The sequence below is a fragment of the Callionymus lyra genome, chromosome 12 (assembly GCF_982586985.1).
Source record: "Callionymus lyra chromosome 12, fCalLyr1.hap1.1, whole genome shotgun sequence".
NCBI lineage: Eukaryota > Metazoa > Chordata > Actinopteri > Syngnathiformes > Callionymidae > Callionymus > Callionymus lyra.
Genome location: NC_141829.1, coordinates 23,360,469 through 23,385,486, shown reverse-complemented (window position 1 = coordinate 23,385,486; position 25,018 = coordinate 23,360,469). Strand labels below are relative to the sequence as shown.

Here is a 25,018-nt window from a genome sequence, read left to right as displayed (position 1 = left end):
TCGTATCATCGGTGTACTTACAGGGAGTGTTTAATGTTGAGTCCCCTGCCCTCATTCACTGTGAGAAGAAACAAACAGAACCTGATCTGGTTGGCTTGTGTCATGAACACTGAAGGCATGCCAGTGTTTTGAGCAAAAACAATGGATGTTATTGGTCAACACAAGCAGCATCACCAAGCTGAACCTCACTTCAGGACGTGTGACCAGACGCCCTGGAGCTCCAGCCTAGAGAGGCAAAGATGGGCTACCGCACCGTGGTGATGTACATGGAGATCGGCTGCTTCGTGATTTGTGTGGCCGGCTGGATCCTGGTCTGCTCCACGATGCCCACTGAGATCTGGACCTGGTCCGAGGTGGGCAGCATCGTTCTGACCACTTCAAACTACTTCTCCAACCTATGGAAGGACTGTATCTCCGATTCCACTGGAGTCTCCGATTGCAAAGGGATCCCATCCTTGCTGGCGCTCAACTGTGAGTTGAACATAACTGTAATTGTGATTTTCTTTGTTCATTGCTGGTTTATTATTATGTGAGAATATTCTCCACCTCAACAGCAATTATAAATAGGGGAGTTGCTAGAAATATCACAGAACATTTTTATGCCTAAATACTATATTTATTCGGCTATGTGCTGGACTCTGAACAGGGGACATCCACATGTGCCGCGCTCTGATCATCATCGCCATCATTTTGGCTTTTTTTGGCTCCATCCTGGTGCTGGTGGGCATGAAGTGCACAAAGCTCGGTGGGTCGGAAATCGCCAATGCCCGAGTCACGTTCGCCGGCGGGATGAACTACTTGATAGGAGGTGAGACGATCTATGAGTGTGAGGGGAGGATGTGTTATATTTACAGTAGAACAAAAAGGTTGGGAAGGCAATGCTTTTCAAGAAGAACCGATGCTAATAGGGGGGGATTTTTTATACTGAATCAAGATTTAATAAGAATGCCATTAAATTGTATATTATTGTGTGTCCCACTAAGGAATGTGCTCAATGGTTTCCTTCTCATTTTTTGGGAACAAAATCAGATCTGAATTCCAGGACCAAAATTTCAGAGAGCAGAAGTGAGTTTATTTTCTAGCTTACACGGTAACATTAGAGCTCATTTATTTGCATTTTCCACCAGGTTTGAAATAGGAGTGGGTGTGTTCATCGGCTGGGGCGGGTCCACGCTGCTTGTCGTGGGGGGACTCATTCTCAGCATATTTGCCGGGAGGGAAGGCTGCCGTTCAACGTGAGTCCCAAAGTATTGCTTAATTGAAAGATTACTTGAACCATGCTCTTTAACCTTAAACCTTCACCTCTCAGTTCGAAACGAGAAAGATACCCGGCCTACCAGGTCCCTGCTGCCTACACAGTGGCCCCCACACAGAAGAGCCTCGTCTCTCCTTCTGCCACAGAGAGGAGCGAGAGCCGCAAGTCAAACACCGTCAGCGGGACGACGTCAACCATCTCTGGGATCAGCAGCATCACCAGGACCGCGTCAACTTACTCCTACGTATGATTACAGTTTGGAGGAAAACCCAGGAGCTGATCTGTCAGACACGCATCTACTGATGTTTTGGGATTGTAAATACATGATTTTGTGTCAATAAAGTGATAAATTTTGAACAGTTTCAATTGAGAAGCAGACTTTCAGTAAGTTTACTAATGTGAACTTCAGCATTCTCTCACTACAACATTTGGGGGCCAAATCGGGCCTACTATCTCTTTATCCACAGCTAGCATTGTTAAAGCTACATTTAGCTGCTAATACATTTTTTATTTTGCCCTTCATTGTACATAACACTTTTTTGTAAGAGCCTTTGAAACAACCGAAAGAAAAAAGCCTTGGCTCCTGTAGGGGTTTGAATGATGCCAACTGTTGTTTTCATAAAAGTCGAAACTGTGATATGAGAAACTGCAGGATGTTGAAGGGATTTGTTCTACGTAAAAGAACATATTCAATAGCAATAATGCTTTTTAAAAGGCTTTTTTTCACGGACATAATCTTGATCAAAACAATTAATGTGGAAGGAATAGATTTTTATTCATTCAACAGTTGCTGGTGAAAACAAAGAAACGTGATAATGTCCAATGATATCGATTATTCCACTAACACACACAACATTTTACAAACAAAAGCACAATGTAAGTTGGTAGACATTGTGATAGCGCCCCCTATAGAAATTTTGGGTTGACTGTGGCCTAGTGTAAATAGTTGTTATACGCATTAAAACGCATAACGAAATGAATGTAATGTGTTTGTTTTTTTTAATTTGTATTCATTATTTATTCCATTTATTTTCATTTAATTCGTGTTATTCTATTTGTATATTCTATAATACCATCAAAACAAATTCCAGTGTAGTGTTTACAGCACTGGCCATAAAAAATCATGTTATTTAGTGTGTTATAGTGCTTTATTGAGGTGCGCTGCGAGGAACTACTTTCCTGAACTTTTTTTATTCCCTCGTAGAGTAATAAAGAGAACACTAAGAACAACATAAAGCAGGAACAACCCGAATCTTCAGCGTGCTGACACAACATATGACGCAAACATACAACATTTATGACTCATCGTCCAACAACAATAATGTGAATAAACTCCATTGAAACTGCGTTTATATTTATATTTTAAATCGTATCCTGTTCAACGGAAACATGTTCTCACTTTGAAATGATTTAAATATGAGTCGTTTTAATAATTAAAAAGTGTAGAGGGGGGGGCTTTGTGACGTCACGCAGGCGCACGCACGCCTCGTCTCCTTGTGCTGCCGTGGCTCCTCTCTGTTGAACAGAAGGCAGGGGGCGGGGCCACGCGCGGAGCACCAGCCAATCAGCGCGCCCCACGACCGGCCACAGCGACTCAGCCAGCGAGAGTAGCAGCGATGCTAGCTGTCAACAGTCTTCTGCGCCGGTGACAGAACGCGGTTCTAACGACTCGGACGGAGGTCAACAATGGTTTCCATCGACCATGTAGCGCAGAGAATACTCACCTATGTCCCCTACGTCCTCGTTTTGATGGATATGCGATATGAAGGTAAGAAAAGCATCACGAAATTGAAAAAGCTAATGTTAGCTTAACTTTTTGACAGCATCTGAAGTTGAGCTGAAACTCTCGAAAGTTGTATTAATTCAACCCGGATGTACTTTATGAGAGTGTTTTAGACGTTGTACTGAATTCCATGTTTTCTTCGACCTGTCAAACATACACTGGGGTTCAGCCTCGAGTGAGTGAGGTGACAGCTGTACATGCTTCCAGGGGTTCAGTGTGGACGAGAGGCCAGCGTGGACCATCACATGGAGATGGGGAAGAAACTCCTTGCAGCTGGTCAGCTCGCCGATGCTCTGTCCCACTTCCATGCAGTCGTGGGTGAGTCCAGTCTGACGCTTGCCTCCACAGAAATGTCAGCTCGTCTTTTTTAAGGTCAACAGGATCCTTACTGGACATTAACCAGACATTCTTGATAAGAGTATGTGCCACAAATAATTATACAATGAGATTTTCTAAACCAATAGACCGGTCTTTCCCAGACTTCAGAAACTAATACGTGTTTTTCTTCTAACTCAATAAATTCAGTTGCTATCACTGCCCATGAGATTTAAAATGCACATTTAAACTTCTGAATTTAGCAAACTTAAATGATTATTCTGTTGGAAAATAGATCCTGACATGATTCTGTTGTGTGTCCAATGGCTTTTTGTAAAGGGACTTTCTGTAGAGGGCGGTATTACATTCTACTTCCTTCATTGTGTGTGTGTGTGTGTGTGTGCAGGTGGAAGAATGGATTTCATTGGATCAATTGCTCAACTCTGTCAATCCCTTTGACTACCTATTTTGTTCTCAAAGAGTCACTTTCCCACCCCATTAACGGAAAGACTAATAGAAGAATGGTCCTTTATACACTTGAAAAACATGGAAACTAATAAGACTTTATGCTTGTGTAGGTTGTCGTTCACCCAGGTCCTTCAATAAATCTGTTTGCCTTGTTTAAATAAGACGGAATGGATTGATTTGGGAAGCAAAGGAATCCAAAATTGACATGGTGAAATATTTGCTGAAAGAATTCTTATTAAAATGATAAATCCACCCACAAATTTAAATTGAACCTGTTAATTATCTTAGATTTGGATTAAAAAAAATTATCTTGGCAAAAAATACAGTGTTTTGTGGACCATAAAAGTAAAATGTGTCAAACAATCTTCATATTCTCGTTTTAATATTCTAACTTGTTTTGTTTTTTTTAAATCTAATGCTTATTATAAATAGCTTTTTTTCCACCATCCAATCCACACATGCAAAAAAAATTCTAGTTTTATGATTGTGAAGTTTGATCTATATTTTTGTGTTTTAAGATGGAGATTCGAAGAACTACTTGGCATACTACAGAAGAGCAACAGTCTTTCTCGCCATGGGAAAGTCAAAATCAGCGTTGCCGGATTTAAGCAAAGTCATCGAACTCAAACCAGACTTCACATCCGTAAGTTTACTGATCAGACAGTTTGGGACATTGTTGTTTTTCTGTTCACCTGTATAATGTGCAACCTTTCACATATTATCAGTAAAAAATTAATGAATAGATAAATCAGTCATTAAACAAGTGAACTTAATTACTGTCACTACACCTACTTGACATTTATGGCTTCAATGTTAAATATAGAAAGTGAGGATGTGCTTGTAGGTGTGAACAGCTGGCATTCAAAGATAACTATGTTGTACCACAAAAGTTGACAAACATGATGAGTCACAACTCTGGCTAGTCTATTAACCGTTTGGCATAAGATTGTCGTTTTTTCTTCCTTTTAAAGAATCCACTACTATGACCCTGTGAGAAAGAATGACGTTTCACCAGCTGTGTGGATATTTTTCATTCCTTTCACAATATGAATGTTTTCTCTCTCTCCTCAGGCTCGACTGCAGAGAGGTAAACTACTGCTGAAGCAAGGCAGGCTGGATGAAGCGGAGAGTGACTTCAAGAAAGTGGTAAAACCCTTTTTTTTTACTTAAAATGATAGTTCACCCAAATTTCAAAATTCACTCATTTCCATTCACCCTCATGTCATCTGAGGGTTGAGATCATTTTCAAGAGTAATATGTTACTCTTTAGATCATTTGAAAACAATAACAGGTCTTTATCTCTTCTAAAGCTGTTGTTTGCAGTAATACTTAGAACAGGATCAACTACACAAGCATGAAGAGCGACACATGCTTCTTGGCACAATAAATCCTGCACAATAGATTCAAATTATAAAAAAAAAAACTAAAACCAGAAAATTGTGTGAGTTCACTGAGGGGGAGTGAGTCCAAGGGAGAAAACAAGTGTTTAAGGGATTTGTTTTATTTAATTTTTAAATTATAAGACAAGTTGCTGAGATTTTGATTAACAAGTTTAAGTCTCACTCAAGTAATTAGTTTAGTTGAGTTTCAGTTGTGATAATAAAAGTCCAGGAATTAAAGTGTAACCATGTCTGTTTGAGCTTCTCACCATGTTGTTAATGTAAAAAATCTAGTTCCTTTTCCATTTCCAGGTTTTGACACCATAGGTGTTTAATCTAAATAAAACTCTGGCCAACTGTGTAGAGGTGTTGTCATAGTACAATGTACAAAAATTGTTAGTGAGCTCAGTTGATGAGTGACAGTCTCTAGTTTGTTGCACTTGGATATCAGTAAATCTGCTGCAGTGTCAGAGAAGATTCTTTCTTGAACCATCATTTAAAGGGAGTGAATGTTCTCAGGCCTCCAGGCATCATTTTTTTCTAAGTGTCTGTATTTGCATTTGAATATGATTGAACAAGGCAGGTTTGCCAACACTGCCAGAGGACATGGATGTCCTTTATATCTCGCTTTAAATGATGCTTCTATATTCGCACTAGTCTCAGGTGAGGCCCCTACACTAAATGATGGGATCGCAGATGTTCAAGGACACATCGTTGGTTTCTTCCACGACGTTAGATTTGACTTTTATTACAAGAACGGCATCATGATGTTTATGGTCTCTCGCCCGACCATCGTTGTTGATGCCTTTTTATTAGGGCAGAGCCTCAAGGGTCTCGTGGAAGACATTAATATGCTTCCTGCTGAGGATTTATAGTTTGAGTCTGAAGCACTATCCCTGTTAGGAGAGACCAAGATCTCATGTGAGCAAGTTGGACCTGTTTTGTTATGTTCTTCTTTTGCTACATCAGCACACGGGTAGAGCCAATGAATCATGTATTTTTAACTTTTGTTCTTTTGTTATAATTGTAAAAGCTATTTCGGATTTGAAACCTGTTCTCCAAAAGTCACATGGTCAGGACAACTTCCTAAACCGAAACTGAGCTGACGGCCAACACCCAAAAACAAGGGTGAAATACAGGTGTTAAAAAGGAAAATGAAAGTGGCAAGAAAATATAACATGCTGTGTCCCTTTGAACTTAATTCTGTCTTTAAAATATGTTTTAATCCCCTTTGAGTTAATAAATGCATCAATTTCACTCACAGAATTTAAAACCACTTTAGCCCTGTTCAGTTCTGCATGATGTCCTGATGGCACAGGTTTCATGAAAATGTTAACATAAATAAGTTGTCAGATGACCCAGAATAGATTAAAGGTCCAGGCCTCGAAGGAGACGAGAAGAGACCACAGAATCTGTTTAATTTCCCATGGGGACTAGAATAGACTTGGACTGGACTGACAGTCTTCAAGCAGGTTCTTGATGTTGCTTTTCATCCTCAAAGCTGAAGTCCAGTCCCGGTGACAAAGAAGAAAGAGAAGCCCAAAGTCAGCTGACCCAGGCGGACCAAATCCAGAGGGAGGTGACGCAGGCGCAGACGAGTTTCGACGACCATGACTACGTGACAGCTGCGGGACATCTGGACACGGTCATCGAGGTAAGAGGCTCCTCCGCCGGCACGACTTGTCTCCTTGACTAGAAAGTGAAAACGCATCTCCTTCCAGACGTGTGTTTGGGACGTGGCCTCACGTGAGATGCGAGCTGAGTGCTTTATTCAGATGGGAGAGTTGGGCAAAGCCATCAGTGACCTCAAAGCCACCTCAAAGTTGAAGAGTGACAACACCCCGGCTTTCTACAAACTCAGCACCATCTATTACAGCCTCGGAGACCACGAGATGTCCCTCAAGTAAGGGCCCACTTAAGCATGCTTGTTGCTCCTGAATGCATAATGTGAGGACAAAAATAGTCGCCAACACGTGCAGTCGAGTATTTTAATTAAATATTAATTAATTTAATTTTGTTGTATTCTTGTCAGAGTAAAACATCAGTGTGTGCCTCCCACAACATCTTAAGTCCACAGTAAAAAATCCTCATACAGGATGCTGATGTGTTGTTTAAAGTATTTGGATGTATACCTTCTAATTTGAAAGTGTACACACCTGTGAAAACTGCATAACTGTGGACAATTGTGTGAGCTAAACCTGCTACTGTGGTGGAGAAATCAAGCCCCCCTTTCCTCGAAGTGCAGCTATAAAGTAGATTAATTTGAGGAATACACACTCAAAAGTTTCCGTAGCAACTAATCCATTAGCTCAAAAGGTTCCGACAGTGTTACAGTGATAATGATCTTGTCAGTTTAGTGTGTCTGTGTGTGTCTATCAAGACTCACAGTTGTGTGTCAACTTTGTTGCAGTGAGGTGCGCGAGTGTTTAAAGTTGGATCCTGATCACAAACAGTGCTACAGCCACTACAAACAAGTGAAGAAGCTCAACAAGCAGATCCATTCCGCAGAGTCGCTCATTGAGGAGAAGAGGTTAGTGATCTCCAAACACACAACATACAACATACACAAGCGCGTTGTAAAGTCTCAACGCGCCACCTGTAGGTACGAAGAGGCAGTGGGCAAGTACGAGGCAGTGATGAAGACGGAGCCCAACGTCCATCAGTTCACGCTGCTCGCCAAGGAGAGGATCTGCCACGCGCTCGCTCAGGTGAGACCCGTCTCCGCCCGTCACCTCCGGCGCATCGTCTCACCCCTGATGTGTTGAGCAGGACCAGAAGGTGAGCAGGGCGATCAAGGTGTGCAGCGAGGTCCTGGAGCACGACCCTGAGAACGTCAACGTGCTGAAGGACAGAGCAGAAGCCTTGGTGCTGGACGAGCGGTTTGAAGAAGGTGAGCGAGCAGAAGGTGTTATTACAAGATCCTGACACAAGGGGTCCCTGTTGGTCAAACCTTCAAGCAGTCATCAGTTTAACGTTCATTTGAAGCCCAAACGAAGAATAAAAGTACATTTTAAAAACGCAGCTTTGGTGAATAAAAATAAAACTTATTTAGTTTGAAATTCGTCAAAATCCGAGCTCAAAACAAGAAGTACAAAAGTCTAATGGCCAATAAATGACAAAAAGTTGTAAGTTTAATTAGTGATTTGATCTGTAATAGAAATAAATGGTGACATCATATATGATGATGTAATCAAAGAAAATGGCTGCTATTGTCATGTGTAGTTTAATCTTCCATTTGCAATTCTACTCTGTAGAAAACTTTTCATTTGAAAAATGTAACCAAACTCGTGTATTTAGAAAATAAATATGTAAAAAAGGTATATTGATAATTTAATGTTTTTTTCTTCTTATGTATTCTTTATGTATCATATTTTAAAAACTATGAACAAGTGATTGGTTGTATTTTTAATAATTTAGAACCAATTGATCATCAGCTTCTCTATGATAATTCAATTGAAGTATTTTTCACTCCCTGCTTGAACAGCTGCTTCTCTCTAAATGATATCAACTGTTTTCTGACGCATGAGAATATTTAGTCATACCAGTGATTATGTTGTGAAGTGGAAGCTCTAGTGTGGATCCTGCTGCTTGTGTTGTGTGTTCAGTTCTTTTGCTTGTCGAGTAAAAACCCACAAAACAAACACACTCATGGACGCTGTTAAGCCTTCTCAGGCTGCAGGTGGCATTTCCAGAACCAACACAGGAGTCGCATGTCAGTCGTACACCAGCACAAAGTTCATGGATGGCAGATGGTGAAATCCCCAGGTGGTGTCCGCCGCTCGCCTCACCTTCTTCCATGATACCAAATTAGCTTTGACATTTAAGAAAGGGCTCCTGCAGAAGAGGAGACACGTCCCTCCTGCCTGCCGGGGACGTGTCGTGACTGACCAGAACATACACATGGTAGAAGCCACGTGTTCTTTCATCACATCTATGTGGAGAAGAGATCGTAACTGTGTCATCAGGAGGTTCAAGAGGCACTTGTTAGATGTTTGGAAATGGACTCGATGAAGTGAAACCTAATTTAACCTGGTTCTGATCATCGGAGATGATGATGATGATGATGATGTGGCCTACATGATGTGGGTTACCACAGTAAAGGTTTTGGTTCTCAATGAAGTAACATAGTTACAAATCAATTTGGACCAATTACAGAAGAGTGGGTGTGGTTATGGTCAACAAGATTAAATAACCAGAAAAACAATGGGCGGGGCTTAATGACCTTTTCTAATGTAAATATTTCAATGAAAATGGAGACAAACAGACACAAATTGATGATAAAATAGGTTCAAGATCTATTTAAGACACACTTAAATCTACACATTACTTTCACCTTAAGAGCTTGAAATAAGTAAATTCTTTATCAAAGCGCAGCAACAATTTATCTAGAATCATCTGATCGACGTTTGTTTACCCCTGAAGGAGAAAAATTGGTTGTAATGTAGTTTATGAATTAAAAAAAAAAGATGCTAATGTTAGCCTCAGACTAGTTTCTTCCAATAACAAAATCTTGAGAGGAGAACAGGACGGGAAGCTTGTCATGTAAGATCTATTTATTAATTTTTTAACGTATAACATAACGAAAACAAGATGTGGATGTAATATCTCAAAAGAACGTGAAAGTGGTGCGTTCAATACTGTAGGAATAGATGTGGTGCATTCAATTGTTCAGTATATATTGAATTCAAAAACATATGTTATTCACAACATTACGTTGGAACTAAAATAAAAAGGCGGACGAAACCAGCGTATTCTAGACTCTCGGCTCCTGTCGAACATGGAAAGATTGTGTTGGAACTGAGTTGAGTTGCACTGGTCGCTCTGCGTCCTGTGCCCCCCCCCCCCCCCCCCCTCGAGGCTTCACGCTGTCATCACGGCAGCAGCAGGTCAGAGCGCCCGCGGCCCCGAGCTTCACTCCCGAGCTTCACTCCCTGCACCTCAGCAGGTAAACAAACCTCAAACACCAACAGCCCGCAGCAGCAGCAGCAGCAGCAGCAGCAGCAGCAGCAGCAGCCAAAGTGGTTTCAAAGTTCACCGTCAGTCGATCACACGGCGGCGCCGCTCGCGACGGACGATCCGTTTCATGACCTTCTGAGGTCACCGTTGGTGGGCCCCCCCGCGGCGGAGCCTCCACCTCCCACTGAGATCTTCCTCCTCTCGTTCCAGCCATCCGGGATTACGAGAGCGCCGGCAAGAACAGCGAGAACGACCGTCAGATTAAAGAAGGGCTGGAGCGAGCGCAGCGGCTCCTCAAACAGTCTCAGAAGAGAGATTACTACAAGATCCTGGGAGTGAAGAGGTGAGTGAGGAGACATGTTGGGATCATCGATCACATCTGGAAAGACTGAGACTTGAATTGAGCACATTTAAGTTAAAATTAACAAAAACTTTATTTATTAAAGCATTGTTTCAGTTTGTAAATGTCAAACAATGAAATAAGATGTATTATATATTGCCGGCAAAAATGTTTATTTTAATTCAGAAAAAGAAAAATCGCTATTTCAGGTTCAAAACATCAGACTGGAAAGAAAGTAAAGAAAGGAAATGAGAAATACAATATTTTTTAATGAGAATTGGAAATGTTTTTTGCACCGACACTCATATGAGACACATTTTCAATCTTTTTCTTTGAAGTCAAAGTGTAAAAACATTTAAAATGTGTTTATTGTGGGAAAAAAGTGTTAATGATATTTATTTAAAATAAATATTTCAGTAAAATATTGGTTTACGAAAATTAAATAAACATTTGAAATACTAAATGTATGAAATAGACAAAAATAAAGTTTAGAAAAAAAGTGTGAAATAAATGTGAAGGTGAACGGTTCTGGTTCTGGTCTGTGTGGCGTCAGGACGGCCCAGAAGAAGGAGATCATCAAAGCGTACAGGAAACTGGCCCAACAGTGGCACCCGGACAACTTCATGGACGCCGATGAGAAGAAATCTGCCGAGAAGAAGTTCATCGACATCGCTCAGGCCAAGGAGGTTCTGACCGACCCGGGTGAGACGCCTGCAGCTTGTCCTCTGGTTCCCCCGCCGGCCTCGGTTCTGAATCTTTTCTTCTCCTCCTTTCCCCAGAGATGAGGAGCAAGTTCGACCAGGGAGAAGACCCGATGGACCCGGAGAGCCAGCAGGCTCACCACCACCACCACCACTTCCACGAGAGCAGCAACTTCAACCCGTTCGGGTCGGGACCGTTCAACTTCAAGTTCAACTTCAATTGAAGTCTTCCTGCAGGAGCACGAACTGGGACGTGGTTTCTTTGGAAACGTCGCTTGAAAGATGTTCCTTTGCCGATTTCCAGATGTTGACAAATGTCTTATTTTTATAGGAATGGAACGTGGCCAACATGTAAATAAAAACTATTTATGTAAATTCGTGCTTCAGTGGAATCTTTCCAGACAAACGTCAGTTTGTTATAAAACACTTTATTTCGTCCGAACGTACAAACGTGTGAAAGACACTTTCAAGACACAACTTTTTGACCTGAGACAAAATACTCGTTGAACAAGACACAGACGTCAATAAATTAAGACCGCGGTGCACAGGTGAGTAGAAACGTGTCACATGACCAGAGGAGCAAGTGAGCCCTGCTAAGCCCCGCCCCCTTTTCAATGGATTAAAAGTGACTAGAACCTTCAGACCTGCTGATCGAGGATATAAACAAAGTGGAAATTATTTATGTTTCCAAAACATCTCATGTAAACAATTAAATTTCAGACCGTTTTCTTGTTTCTTTACTCAAATAACTTGTTAATTTGACACAAAATCCCTCAAACTGAACAATAATCGATAGAAATATTTAGCGGCTCTTCTTAATATTAATGGATTTATTCAAATAGAAGTTAAATTATTTACTATACCTTTGGCAAAACTTTTCTTAATTCATTCGCTTTGGATTTGAATATTTCTATTTAATTCTAGATTAAAACTAAAAGTGATATTTTAACAGCCTTTTGTAAAATAATATATACTTTTAAAATTTGAGATAATTATTTTCACTGCTACGTTCAATTGTAAGTTAATTTAATCATTTCATTGTTTTCATAAAATATATATGAAAAAAAAAAGATAATTGTAATCAACTAGTTATTTATTTCAATGGTAGAAGGGAAAATAATGTAAACCAAAGCAAAATGTCAAATAAAATGTATAAGTTGATAAAAAAAAATGTTTAGGTTAAATTTAATATAATATTTTTGTTTCAGATATTTTCAGATAATTCATGGAAATTATTCATGAATTATAAAAAAAGAAAACATTGATTTAAACTGTACAAAAATATACATTTTGGTTTTCCATCTTGATTTTCTAGCTGCCTTTTGTAAACACTTTCCTATAAACTGAATTCAAGTCCTTCATTTCTGCAGCAGCAGGAGGTGGCGGCCATGTTTGTGGGGGGCGGGGCTTAGCTAGCTGCTGATCGAAGGTAAAGGCGATCACATGATTGTTGCCCCTCGTCACGACCTCAGAGGTCGCTCGCGGTCCACACGTGCTGATCCGGGAGCAGCATCTCAGACCGTCTCACCTCCACCTGGAGCTCAGAGTTCATCGCGGCGAGAAACTGACGGAAGAAAGGAGAAGGTCAGGGGTCGCAGGGACGTCAGCATCGGTTCTCGGCTTTACCTTCTCTTGACGGTTTCCGCGACGACGTCTCCCGGACTCGCCCCAGCAGCTCCTTGATCTCGCCATCGTACTGGACCCACTCGGGCACGATCCGGGCGGCGGCCGTCAGCTTGGGCTCCTTGGTCCTGGGGTTGTTGCACTGCGGGGAGAGGAGCAGACGCCGCCATCACTCAGCGCCGCGACAAGCGTGGCCGCGCCTCCGTCTAATTCCACTTCCAATTGTGTTAAGAGGACATTAGCTCGCGTCCAGCGTCTCGGCTGCCGAGTCAGGTCTCGTTCCACGTGTCTGGAGCCTTGCCAGCCGCTCCTAAAATTAGTTTAGAGACTGCGAAAATGCCAAGTGCATCATGGGCATTAGCGGCTGGAGATAATCTGCTGCTTCCACATGCTGCGGCACACGCTCGCCCGCCCAAATAATCCAATCATGACATTTATATCGTCCGCGTCTTTCAGGAGAGCATCAGTCCGGCACCGCCCGGGTTGACAGCGTTTATCGGAAACTCATCTCAGATGCATCCGAGTGATTCATCCGAGATTCTTTCTTACTGACATGTCGAAGGAGTCGGAATCGGAGGCGAAAGGTCGGATCAAGAGCAGCTAAGAAAATAAACGTGTTCAAGCAAAGCCTCTCTCTAGGAAAACCCTACACACTGTGAAAGCAGTTTCTGCAAAGACTCGCTCTATAACTACCAAACTATATCATTAGAAATGACTCCTGCAGTTTCCACATTTCCCCACCAGATGGAGCGCTCTAGATATTGTTGTCACTTTCAGGATCTGCCTTTTTGATCCTAAAAATTTGGCTGCTTTTCGTGTGAGTTAGTGTGTGAGAATGTAAATCCCTGGAACATTGTTCAGTTTCAATACGTTAACGATCGCAGTAATGCTATTCTCGTGTGATTGTTAAAGTGCTGCTGCTAGTCTTTCAGGCCTCGATGTGTTTGGTGTGAGTTGCGATTTGCTTGGGCCCACATTTGGGTTAGTGTCTCCGCAAAAAGGTTGAAGGTCAAATCTCATTTCTATATCAAAGTTATGGCTGTAGCGACACATTTATCCCAAGATATGATACAATACAATCTATATTCAGCTCAAAACACCTTATATTTTGATATACTTGCATAATTCTCAGAAGGATTTACACGGACACTGAATCTTAGTAGCAACGTTCTTCCTCTTTTTGGTTTGATTAATAAAATCGAAAAGGAAGACAAGTACATCAACTTCAAAATAAGCTGGTGATGACTGTATCCTCTCATCCTAAGTCGGCGCCTGGATCGCGCAGGATTCCATTGCTGCTTTAAGTGAGAAGGTTGTAATGAGCGCTCCCATCTTGTGGCTGGAAGTTTAAATGCAACACAAGAATGAACAAATATTTGTATGTCTATAGTAACTTAAAATAAAATAAATAATTCATGTTTTGACTAAACACGTTATTGAAATATAAACCATGAACTAAATATGGTACAAAATAAAATGTGATTTGTTGGCCCCGAAAAAAGAAAGAAAGAAAACATTTAAAGTAAAAAATATGTGTAAAGGGATGAATATTGATACTGTATAAATCCATGTATCCTTTTCTCCTATACTCGAAGTATTCAATAAGTATGAGACAGAGCTGTTCTCAACTGAGCTCTTTCTACATAATGGAAAGCAGGCCGACTGACCTCTGTCCTAACTAAGGTTTGTTGAGGACAAACTACACATCTGGTCTGAAAAAAACCTTAAACCTTCAATAAGAAGACAGACACAACTAAGATATATCATACAAGATGGAAAACCTAATGGTTTAGAAATGATCGTTGGACCACCGAGCTGGGACAGAAAAGGCGGGAAACAAATCATTCTTTTCATTCCAGACCTGGAGGCCTCCAGACTCACCAGGTCGACGGTCTTCGCCGTGAGCTTGGACGCGTCGTCGCACCAGGTCTCGCACCAGAGCCACTCCTGCGGCAGAGACTTGATGGCCACTTGGTGGATCATGTTGTTGGGAAGGTCCTGAAGGACCACGACAGGAATCACACGTCTGAACCTTCATCCTCAGGTGTGACTGGCTCACCTGGTCCAGGTTGGACAGACTGTTGGGGTCCTGGCTCAGAGCTTGGTACTGGCCTCGCAGTCGGTCTCCGGCCGCGATCTTGCGGAACTTCTTGAGGTCCACCACGTACAGAGCGCTGGAGGAGATGCAGGAATGAATCACTTTACTGATCGGATTTCACCTCGATTTCTTCCCTGAAGCGACGTGCGTCGATGTAAATCCATAAGAACACAAGGCAGAAAAACTGTCTTAAAATTCAGAATCTAATCTATTTAAAACTTCCTCTGTTCGGCAATGAAATAAAAAAGTTGTCCCACTTTCTGTGAGAGCGAGCAGGAGCTTGTCTGGGGAAGCCCAGCGTTCAGAATGCTAATATTTTTATTAAAAAAAGGTGAATTTATTCTCTAGACTACCGGAGCTTTTACTGTGCCTCTGAAACCCGGTATATATTCCTGCTAAATGATTAATAAAACATTCCAGGGATGTTTTGGTGACTGTGGTTCATACCTGATGTGGTACTTCCTGTGTGCCAGGTGCGACGCCCAGTAGCCGCTTTTCCAGAAGCGATAGCCGTCCATCTCTTTGCGGCTGTCACAGAAGGGAGTGTACCCATAGGGGGCGCCCTCCAGATCCAGCTCCCTCAACTCCTTCAGATCAGCACGAACTATCTGTGGTAAGAAGTCGGAATGAAACACGTTTTTTCACGATACAGGGGCAACGATACACTATAGTTTGATGTATTGCGATACAGTAGGAACAACTATATATTTGTAGTATTGCTCGAGTTCTTGATTCGTTACTTCTTTCATTTGTTTTGAAACCACAATATGTTCAAATATCAGCTTTACAGGCTGCTTGACTCGACTGTATCCTCTTGTCCTCAGTCATTGCTAGGATCTGTCTTTTGGCTGCGAAAGATTTAATGACCGCTTCCATCTAGTGGCCGGAAGTTTAATTGCAACACAAAAACAAACAAAGGTTGTTAATATTAGCATGTTAAATGTAATGTTTTTAAATACATTATTTGATTTATTTAATAAACACTTAATTGAAATATAAACCATAAAATACATGATAAATGTTTGGCTGTGGAGGATTTAATGACTGCTGCCATCTAGTGGCCAGAAGTTTAATTGCAACACAAAAACAAACAAAGGCTGTGAATATTAGCATGTTAAATGTATTTTTTGAAATCCATTATTTAATTGATTTAATAAACACTTAATTGAAATACAAACCATAAAATACATGATAAATGTCTGGCTGTGGAGGATGTAATGACTGCTGCCATCTCGTGGCCAGAAGTTTAATTGCAACACAAAAACAAACAAAGGCTGTTAATATTAGCATGTTAAATGTAATGTGTTTAAATAGATTATTTAATTTATTTAATAAACACTTAATTATAATATAACCATAAAATACATAATAAATGTCTGGCTGTGGAGGATGTAATGACTGCTGCCATCTAGTGTCCAGAACTTTAATTGCAACACAAAAACAAACAAAGGCTGTGAATATTAGCATGTTAAATGTATTTTTTGAAAATGCATTATTTAATTGATTTAATAAACACTTAATTGAAATACAAACCATAAAATACATGATAAATGTCTGGCTGTGGAGGATGTAATGACTGCTGCCATCTAGTGGCTGGAGGTTTGATTGCAACATGAAAATGCAATTGCAATGTTGTGAATTTTTATTGTAAAAAAAAACGTTGTCAATTTTGTTAAACATATCGTTAAAAAAGATTGCAATATTTAAGCGTATTTATATTTCCTTACACTCCTGCTCTCTACCTCAATAAACACTTCCCTCTCATGAGCCAGGAGCAGCAGCTTCACAGAGACTTTGCAGGTCATCCATCTTTGAGAAGCTTTTTTTTAATCGCACTGATTGTTTCTGAGATAAGAAAAACTCTTTACTCGTGTGCAGGTAAATCCAGTCTGTGGTCGAAGCCGTCCTTTCCTACAACGAGGTGAGACACTTGTACGTCTGCTCTCACCTGATCTGCGTCCACGAAGATGATCTTGTCGACCGCCAGCGGGAAGAGAACGTCCAGGAAGAGAATCTTGTAGCCCCAGATGATGCGCTGCTTCTCGGTCTGCTGGTGGAGCCACCGCGGCCAGTTGTACTGGACCAGCTCGTACTGGAAGCCGTAGGCGTCGGCCATGTGAGGGATGGTCTCCTGAGAAAATGTTTGATTTTAAACCTCATGTTTCTCTTCTCATGAGGTGAAAAGAGAACCGACCTTGAATGAAGGCGACAGGTAGTTCTTCAGAAACCAGAACTTGACGGGTGTCTTGGTGTGCCGCAGCACCGACAGCATCATTATCCTGTGAACACAGAACATTCCAGTGAACATCATCGTGAGAGGGTGAGGCGCGAGGAACCAACCTCAAGAAGCGTTCGTAAAGATGACCGGACGCCACCGAGAAGATGTTCAGCACGTCGTCTTTCTTCTGCGCCGCCTCCTTCTTCTTGCCCCCCGCGATGCTGCCACACATTCACAACACTGTTTATTTATTGATGCGGAGACGTTGATAACAAGTGGGGCAGAGGACACCATGCTTTTGTAAAGTGCGTGAGTTGTTGAATATGGATGGAACCCAGCCTTCGTCTCCAGCACTGTGGCAGCAATCTTACGGTGCTCCGCGTTTGTGTTCTCTATGGAGGAAGTTAAACGACTCGGTCAACGGGCATTGATTGTTTGGCTTTGGGGCCAAATGAAACGGTTATTTCTGGATAGATTTTTTTTTTTTATTTGGCTATGTTGTGTTGTTTATTTATTTTATTTTATTGTCCAACTTTATTTCCTGCGATTGAAATACATACTTTTTACTTTCTAACAACTTAGTAAAATATATGATTTCTATATTTAAAGAATCAAATGTTATTAATCTATTATACTCAACCCTGATCATTGTGTAATATAATAATTTTAAAGTATTACGTTGGCTGAATCCTAAATGTAAAATGGCTGGAAAGAACAAAACATATTAAAAAAACTTGTTGAATATATACACAAGAGTTTCTTTTTTTTTTTTACATGTCTTAGAGTTTGTAAATTGTGTGAGTATTATTTTTTTCAACTAAATATATTTGCTTTAGATTAATTAAATGTGAATAAGTTGTTTTTACTGTACTGACTTGAACTGTGAAACAAACCCTCAACATGTTTTACTCATGAAACCAAATTGCACTTTATAATTGTTTTGTTTTTTATAAACATTTATTTTTAAATGATCCTCCATGAATCTCTTGTCGTTCTTTAACTCTCACCTTTCCTTCTCTCTCACGTTAGTGATCGATTAAGCGATCTATTTTTCTATACATTATTTATGTATGATGTGTATGATCAATATAAAAAATGTTTTATCATCTCATTACAACCTAGACAATTATTGTATGTACAGTATATATACATGTATTATAATATCTGTTCTGGTCTTTCCTAAATATTAAACACAATATTACACAATTTTAAAAATTGTCAGACGATCTTTTTTACCTCCAACACTCTCTTAACGGAAGATAAACGATCAGGAAATGTACATTAAGACCAATTCAACATGAGACAAGGAGTCAAGCCTGTCACGTTGTTTTATGTCCGCCTCTGCAAATATTTATAGTTTTGTTCAAGTTATTGAAGGTTTAGAACTAACCAGATCCCCTCATGACAGTGATGATCCACAGATTTGGTTTCAAATTATAAAATTAAAAAAAACTTTAACATCATTTTCAGGTCCCACTGTAATCTTGGGAAGTAATGTTTGACTAATGTTATGGTCATTTGGAAGAAAGAGTTAAACTATAAAACAGATGTAGAAATATTTTTGGTAAATCTATTTGATAAATTGTATAATATTTTTTGTACAAATTAATCTCCACGTTTTTATATTCTTGACATTATTTTAAAATAGAAGTAAAGTTTTCCTTGTTTCATCACAACGTTTTCCCTTTTATTTTTATTTAAAAAAAATGAGAAGTTTAAATAGTACCTTAGTACCTTAGTAGTCTTTTTTTGTTTTTTAAAATTAAGAACAAATAAATTCAGAGCATAAAGTTATTGCAATAATATACTTTAGTTAATATTTATTCTTCTGTCCCTTCTTTGAAACACCATAATCATTGTTTTGGCCTGAGACATAGAGTGAGTTCAACAACTTTGCTTAATGCCGGCTTGAGTTTAACACTCGTGATTTAAAAGACATGAGTTTTTAGTTTCCTCTAACTTGTCCAACTGTAAGTATGATTTTTATTTGAGTTGAGTAGCGGCGGTTCAATGAACGTGATGGAAGAAGCCACCCCGATACTTAATGCGAGAGCAGAGACTAACATCCATTAAAGAGCCGTAGCTCATGATGCATGAACACTTAAGCGAACACAAATCAAGGAGCGGGCTGCAGGCGAGAAGTGTCTGCAGTCAAACTGTGTGTCCTTGTCTGTAACAGACTGCCAATGAGGGAGGGAGTTTCTCTCCCACACTCCATCACATCCTGTGGCCCGAGGCGCTGCAGCGACACCCGTGAGTGTGAGGGAGGTGCGACGGCTGAGAGCATTGAGAGAGATTGTTTGTCTCCACTAAAACCAACTCTCTGCGAGCCGCACGAGAAGCTCCGTCACTCGCCAGGTCAACCCCACGCTCCAGCGTCTTCTCGCTGAGCCTTGAATTTAAAAGGTTTCCTTTTTTTTTAAAGTTTGGAGCGGCCACATTCACGGGTGGTGCTGATGCTGACAGAAGGCTGGATTATTACCAGCGCCGCGGTGCACTTAAGAGACCCTCCAGAATATTGATCAAGTCTGGAGGCGAAACTCTTAGTTATTGGGAGGCATTAGCATTCTGCTAACATCTGGGGCTTAAAAGAAAAATAATGTACGTTGAGGAAAACCATAAAGCGGGGATGAAGCACCAGGGACCCGTTTGGAGAATAAGGATTTGATTTCTCAGTCTGGTCATAATCATTTCTAACACTTTGGGGGAGTCCAGGAGTCTTATGGATTTATGTCTAAACAAATAAAGGGAAAGAGTTTTAGAGCTTTTCTATCTCACCATCTATCAGGCAACAGATTTCTCCCTCGTACTCCTCTCCCTCGATGAAGATGATGAAAAGTGGTTTTCACGATCGCAACAATCAATCAGACAAACACAATAACTGTGCGTCTCGCACTGGATTTATTTTGTGATTATTATTTTGTGATGTTGTTCTCAGTGATCCATCACGTTGGTCGTCATGTTTAGTAATTGTCAGCGTTGCGCTTGTTGATCATAAAATGTGTCAAGAAATAACAAAGTTCAAATATAAATGAATTGAAGTGACTCATTTCCACTAATGTGCCTCTTTTCTTCTATAAATATTATTTTAACATGTTTTGGCATTTGAACAATCGCTTCATCAGTACACGACAGTGATAAATCCTTCTAAAGATTCATGGATCCTGATGTGAATGAGGACACAACATTTGATTTATAATACATTTCCACCAGGGTGTTTTTAATGGTCCTATCTTCATATAAGGATTAATAAAACACTGATATTTGCTCGTTCTAAGCTGCGTGGAGCAAGGTGGTCTTTTAACATTTCACAGTGGTTTGTTTTGATGCCTCGAAAATTCTGAAACTCTGCTTTAAAGACACTTGATAGATTCTTTGAGACCACCTGCTTCAGGTATGAGCACACTTGACATGAGCTATGGTGCATTACTGTCATATTAGAAGTCAGAGACTATGTATGTCCTTCAATTACTTCTCTAGATAATAATCTTCATATATCATCAGCTGTTGCGTGTTGACAGACACGGTTCTACTATGATCATGCTATATATGATCTGCATTTTAATATCACCGTGAAGTTCATTGAAAAGTTCACTGCACTACTTGACTAATTGTAAGTTAAGCATTTATACATATACAAGCATGTTTGGTGGTAATTAAAGATGTTTATTTGCTGTTAAATTCTTTATTTGGATAATGACGGCTTATGACAGCCTGATGACTCTGATGAGACAAATATCTGCATCTTGAGTTATTGTTTTTAATTTTTGGTATCAGCGTATATTTATATAATAGTCTCCTACGTGCCAATCATATCAATGCAGTATGAAAATAGTGAGAGCCAGGGCAAAAACAACACTAAACTTCATTCTGTTGTATTACAGCATATCTGAATGAGTGTGTCTTAAATATTCCATCAAAATCCTTTATGACAATTACAAAACCAATTTTTTAATAAATACTCATGGATTTCTGTTTCTGTTTCAGGAGTTTCATCAATATAGGGTTCATTTGCTTTGAGCTGCAGTTCTTTCTGATCATCAGCGCTTTTTGTTTCATCATCCTATACCCATACATAGTGAAGAAATGTTCAGATCAACACTTATTTAGCTATATTTTTACAATGCATTTCAATGAGATGACGCTGGCAAGTGACAACTTCACATGATTACCACGGGCATTTTTTTTTTTAGACCAGGGGGGTCGTCTGAAAAATACCAATTTTAACTTCAGCAAAATTTGAATATAATGTAGATTTTCATAAAAAGCACACATACTATATTTAACATAATTTTGATACAATAAATTAACCGAAAAGTAGGTCTTAAAATCACTTCAAATCCTCCTTCTGGCAATAATTCCTAACAAGCAGGAAATTGCAAACTTTGATCCTTTTTCAGAATACTACAGTAAGATCTACAAAAATGAATAGTGAGGTCACCAAACAAATTTCTTTAAGGTAGAGAAAATTAAAATGGGTGAATGGTACGTTTTGGTGAGGGTATCAGGACACACAAGCACATGGGCTGCAACAGCCATCACACACACTCACAAGCACACATACAAAAAGTGTGAAAAATTGATATTCACTGCAAAATGGAGAAGACTGGAATAGCAAAGCACCTGATCACGCTGCATGCAGATAAATATGAGGCACTTGTTCGTGGTGTTAAAAGGTTTGCTGCAACGCTGCCTACCTTCTCTCAAAAGTGCTCCAAACACTTGACAGCGTGAGCATTGAGAAGACAGGATCACACAGTTAGGGAGACACACACAGATGCAGCAGACACGTACCTACAGAAACACATATTTCTGGCGAGACTAGATCTGACAGCGTAATACTGCACTCTGGATCCTGTGGAGGAGTGAGAGCTCCTGGAAACCATAATGTCATAATAATTGACAACAGAAGGTGCGACGGTGCTCTAGCAGTCGCCGGCTCTTGATTCAGTTCAGCACGGGAGACGAAAAGACATTTCAGGTGAACGACAACACCGTACCTGGAGAGGGAATCCCACAATCCTTTGCTTTCGCTCGTCTCGCTTAAAAGATCTTCATTCATCTTATCAGCCTTTTTCTGGACCTGCAGTGAGACAAGGCAGTTGATCAGAATACATTCTCAGAATCTAAACGTCTGCTGAAGCCGAGGTTCGACAAACTCACCCTGACTTTGATGATCTTGCTGTGGAAGCTCTTCAGCAGAACAACAACATCACTCGCGTCCTCGGGCGAGTCTGTGCCGTCATGTCTGCAGGAGTAGAAGGTAGAAAGATTGTCGATATTTTAGCTTCATATTTTGATCATTTTATGTAGTTGTCGCTCAGAGCGTTAAGCTAAAAGGTTCTGAGCTTAAATGCCATTTAATTAGAAGATCTATATACATATAAAGCAGTCATTGTAAAGTATGATTAACACAACATTTGATCAACATTTAACACTCCCTCCCTGAAGGCTGGGCCTGTATATTATAATGGAATCAATTGATTGGTATGTACATTGATTTGAAATGTAATATTTAATAAAATGTTTGAACTGTAAAAATGAAAACCTTTAATAACAATATAACAAATAATTAAATATAAATACAAGTAAATATATTCCAACTCAAATTAAACACCTGGATCTCAATAACAAGTCAGAACATTTCAGTCTCAAATAAACACCAAAACAAAACATCTAGAAGCCTACTAAATTCTACTAAATGGCAAAAAAATGTATTATCCCGTAATGGTTAAATCCACTACCCGCATGCAGGCGCACCAATGAGTTCACTATGAGGGAGTGAGACAAAAAAGAGAGCAATATTGAAAAAACTATTTCTGCATAACATGAAAAAATAAGTCTGAAAGTAATTCTATTTGAGTTAGAAGACTAGTTGTTCAGTTTTGTTTCGCATGTTTGAGTCTCATCATGAAGAAATATTAGTGAAGTTTAAGTTCAAAGGTGTCAACATGTGAATAATAAAAGTCCAGAGTGAAAGCTCGTCATTGTCAAACTCACAATATTTTCTATAGCCACAAACTTTACAGAAATCCAGGAAACCTGTATACAACTGTAGCAATTAAAGGGTTGCACTAAAGGCCACTAATGGTTTTGCATCACTTAGGTAGGCAACTGAGCACCAACATTAAAATTGGCTGTTGTGCGGACGCCAGGTTCACGCCGACCACATTCATTCCTCTTCATCATTATCACCATTATTTTCGCTGCGACTACTTTCCATCTGGACTGCGAATACTTGTAGTTTTAATGAGAAAGTCTTTGCAGCATTGATTGTGCAACACTAGCTGTTCCCTGTAATTGTGTTCTGGCTGAGTGCAGAATGTGTTTTGGCAGGAGGAGACCCGGGGTGAAACACAAGAGAGCATCTTTAGACAGAGATGAGCAATAGGCCATGTAACCGCGAGCCATTACAACCCTGCTGCTTACTAAAGACAAAAAGCTCAGCGTATCACAAAGATGAATGCCCCCTACTTGGAGGGTAGAGAGTGCATTTTCCCCAATTGCTCAAATGCAGTTTGTGTTCCCCCCTCTCTGATATCCCCGGTACCACTCAGGCTTAAAGGTTTGTGTTGGAAAGAGGCAGAGATCAATCTGTATCCCTACTGTGAAAGGGAAGAACTGGCCCGTCTCATTCATCGCTGTCAGCGCGAGGAGGTGACGGGGTAGAGCTGGACGAAACAGGAAAATGCAGGCTCGAGGGACTGGACTGCACAGACACTTCCCAACAGGCTCTGATCGGCCACCTAACCGGAGCAGAGTGCCGCTAACCACAAGAATAATGACACTGCCAAGGTGAAAAATGACATCACCTCTTAGCTTCACCAGGAGGATTGGGGAATAAATCTTGGCTTGTCTGATATGATTCCAAAGGAACCATGGGCTGTATGTGTCCTAAATCTTATGTGCAAAACGCCAGCGAGGACAATATCTGTGATTAGGGGAGCATTCAGCACCAAGCTCCGTGGTGCCGGCACGTGAGGGATATCAGCTTGGGCAGTCTGCAATTAAAGTGACCAAATGAAATCCCGAAGTTTCTGAAAACTGTTTATGAGTTCAGAAGGATCTCAGTTTATCTGTGAAGATGAGACGACACAGACGCAGGCTGCTGAGTACACATAACTTCTGACACCTACGCTGGTCTGACTGCGATACTGCAGTCTCAGGGAGAAGATGTGGCACGGCGACCCGCTGGAGTCTCTTTAATAGAACGCCGTCTTTCTACTCACACCTTTGCAAAACCTGCAGCTCTGTAGCTGAAACAAGCCCGAGGACGATGCCGACAGTGAATATTTAAAGAATGAAAATGGTGCCGTTACTCACGAGAGAATGTCGTAGATTTCCTCCGACCTTCCTTTACGTAATCTCAGCGACCAGGCACCAGGGTTTGCTTTCAACTGAAAGTAGCCCTGAAAACAAAACAAATACACATTAAAAAAACACAAGCTTGGTCCACCACAAGGACAAGTGATAGAAACAAGCCAAACTTAGTTAGCAAGATCAGCTGTTATACTGTTTGTTTTTTTGGGTGGTGCCATTTTTTCCCTATGATTACTGTCTTCTGGTTAATCTGATCATTTGTCTCTCCAGCAACTATTCACTTATTCACTTTCTACTGATCATTTCTGCTACAGGGTTTCTGCAGCTTATCCCAGCTACCCAGGGCAACAAACGACAGTAAAAGCAAATATATGTGTATATATATATATAAGATTATCACGTTATGAATAATAATGTTATAAAATGGATAAATGGACTTTAATTATTATTATATTATAGATAACTTCTAAACTCAACACACACACACACCAGTTTTCTACGGTCCAAATGTTGACTACTTATACAAGAGTAGCCAGAAGAAAAAGTGATTAGAGGGCAACTA

At 40.3% G+C, this 25,018-nt stretch overlaps 3 protein-coding genes across 7 annotated transcripts in view; 2 read left to right on the top strand and 1 right to left on the bottom strand.

Annotated features, from left to right (window-relative positions):
• Nucleotides 1-208: 208 nt before the first annotated feature.
• LOC148068722 (claudin-10-like) lies at nucleotides 209-1,621 on the top strand. The gene is made up of 5 exons (XM_087803817.1): nucleotides 209-471; nucleotides 647-808; nucleotides 984-1,065; nucleotides 1,128-1,235; nucleotides 1,310-1,621. The coding sequence occupies exons 1-5, from the start codon at nucleotides 240-242 to the stop codon at nucleotides 1,503-1,505; spliced, it is 780 nt and encodes a 259-aa protein (XP_087659943.1). The 5' UTR covers nucleotides 209-239; the 3' UTR covers nucleotides 1,506-1,621.
• Nucleotides 1,622-2,857: 1,236 nt separating this feature from the next.
• On the top strand, nucleotides 2,858-11,572 carry dnajc3a (DnaJ (Hsp40) homolog, subfamily C, member 3a). The gene is made up of 12 exons (XM_087804136.1): nucleotides 2,858-3,023; nucleotides 3,246-3,356; nucleotides 4,340-4,464; nucleotides 4,893-4,967; nucleotides 6,702-6,854; nucleotides 6,922-7,103; nucleotides 7,611-7,730; nucleotides 7,803-7,908; nucleotides 7,970-8,090; nucleotides 10,367-10,499; nucleotides 11,050-11,198; nucleotides 11,276-11,572. Exons 1-12 carry the CDS (start codon nucleotides 2,942-2,944, stop codon nucleotides 11,419-11,421), a joined length of 1,503 nt encoding a protein of 500 aa, XP_087660262.1. The 5' UTR covers nucleotides 2,858-2,941; the 3' UTR covers nucleotides 11,422-11,572.
• A 31-nt stretch (nucleotides 11,573-11,603) lies between these two features.
• The window catches only part of uggt2 (UDP-glucose glycoprotein glucosyltransferase 2), a 36,046-nt gene continuing 22,631 nt past the window's right edge, over nucleotides 11,604-25,018 (bottom strand). For 2 of the 5 annotated variants that reach the window (XM_087804130.1, XM_087804132.1), the window contains 12 exons: nucleotides 24,460-24,545; nucleotides 22,300-22,384; nucleotides 22,137-22,219; nucleotides 21,834-21,857; nucleotides 17,259-17,357; nucleotides 17,113-17,197; nucleotides 16,867-17,049; nucleotides 15,366-15,526; nucleotides 14,880-14,994; nucleotides 14,702-14,818; nucleotides 12,824-12,962; nucleotides 11,604-12,761 (listed from right to left, as the gene is read on the bottom strand). In XM_087804130.1, the coding sequence (XP_087660256.1) occupies nucleotides 12,739-12,761; nucleotides 12,824-12,962; nucleotides 14,702-14,818; nucleotides 14,880-14,994; nucleotides 15,366-15,526; nucleotides 16,867-17,049; nucleotides 17,113-17,197; nucleotides 17,259-17,357; nucleotides 21,834-21,857; nucleotides 22,137-22,219; nucleotides 22,300-22,384; nucleotides 24,460-24,545 (1,200 nt within the window). In that variant the 3' untranslated portion in view covers nucleotides 11,604-12,738. Of the gene's footprint in view, nucleotides 12,762-12,823; nucleotides 12,963-14,701; nucleotides 14,819-14,879; nucleotides 14,995-15,365; nucleotides 15,527-16,866; nucleotides 17,050-17,112; nucleotides 17,198-17,258; nucleotides 17,377-21,833; nucleotides 21,858-21,930; nucleotides 22,012-22,136; nucleotides 22,220-22,299; nucleotides 22,385-24,459; nucleotides 24,546-25,018 lie in introns of those variants that run through there. The other 3 variants (XM_087804134.1, XM_087804131.1, XM_087804133.1) reach the window with 3 other exon arrangements.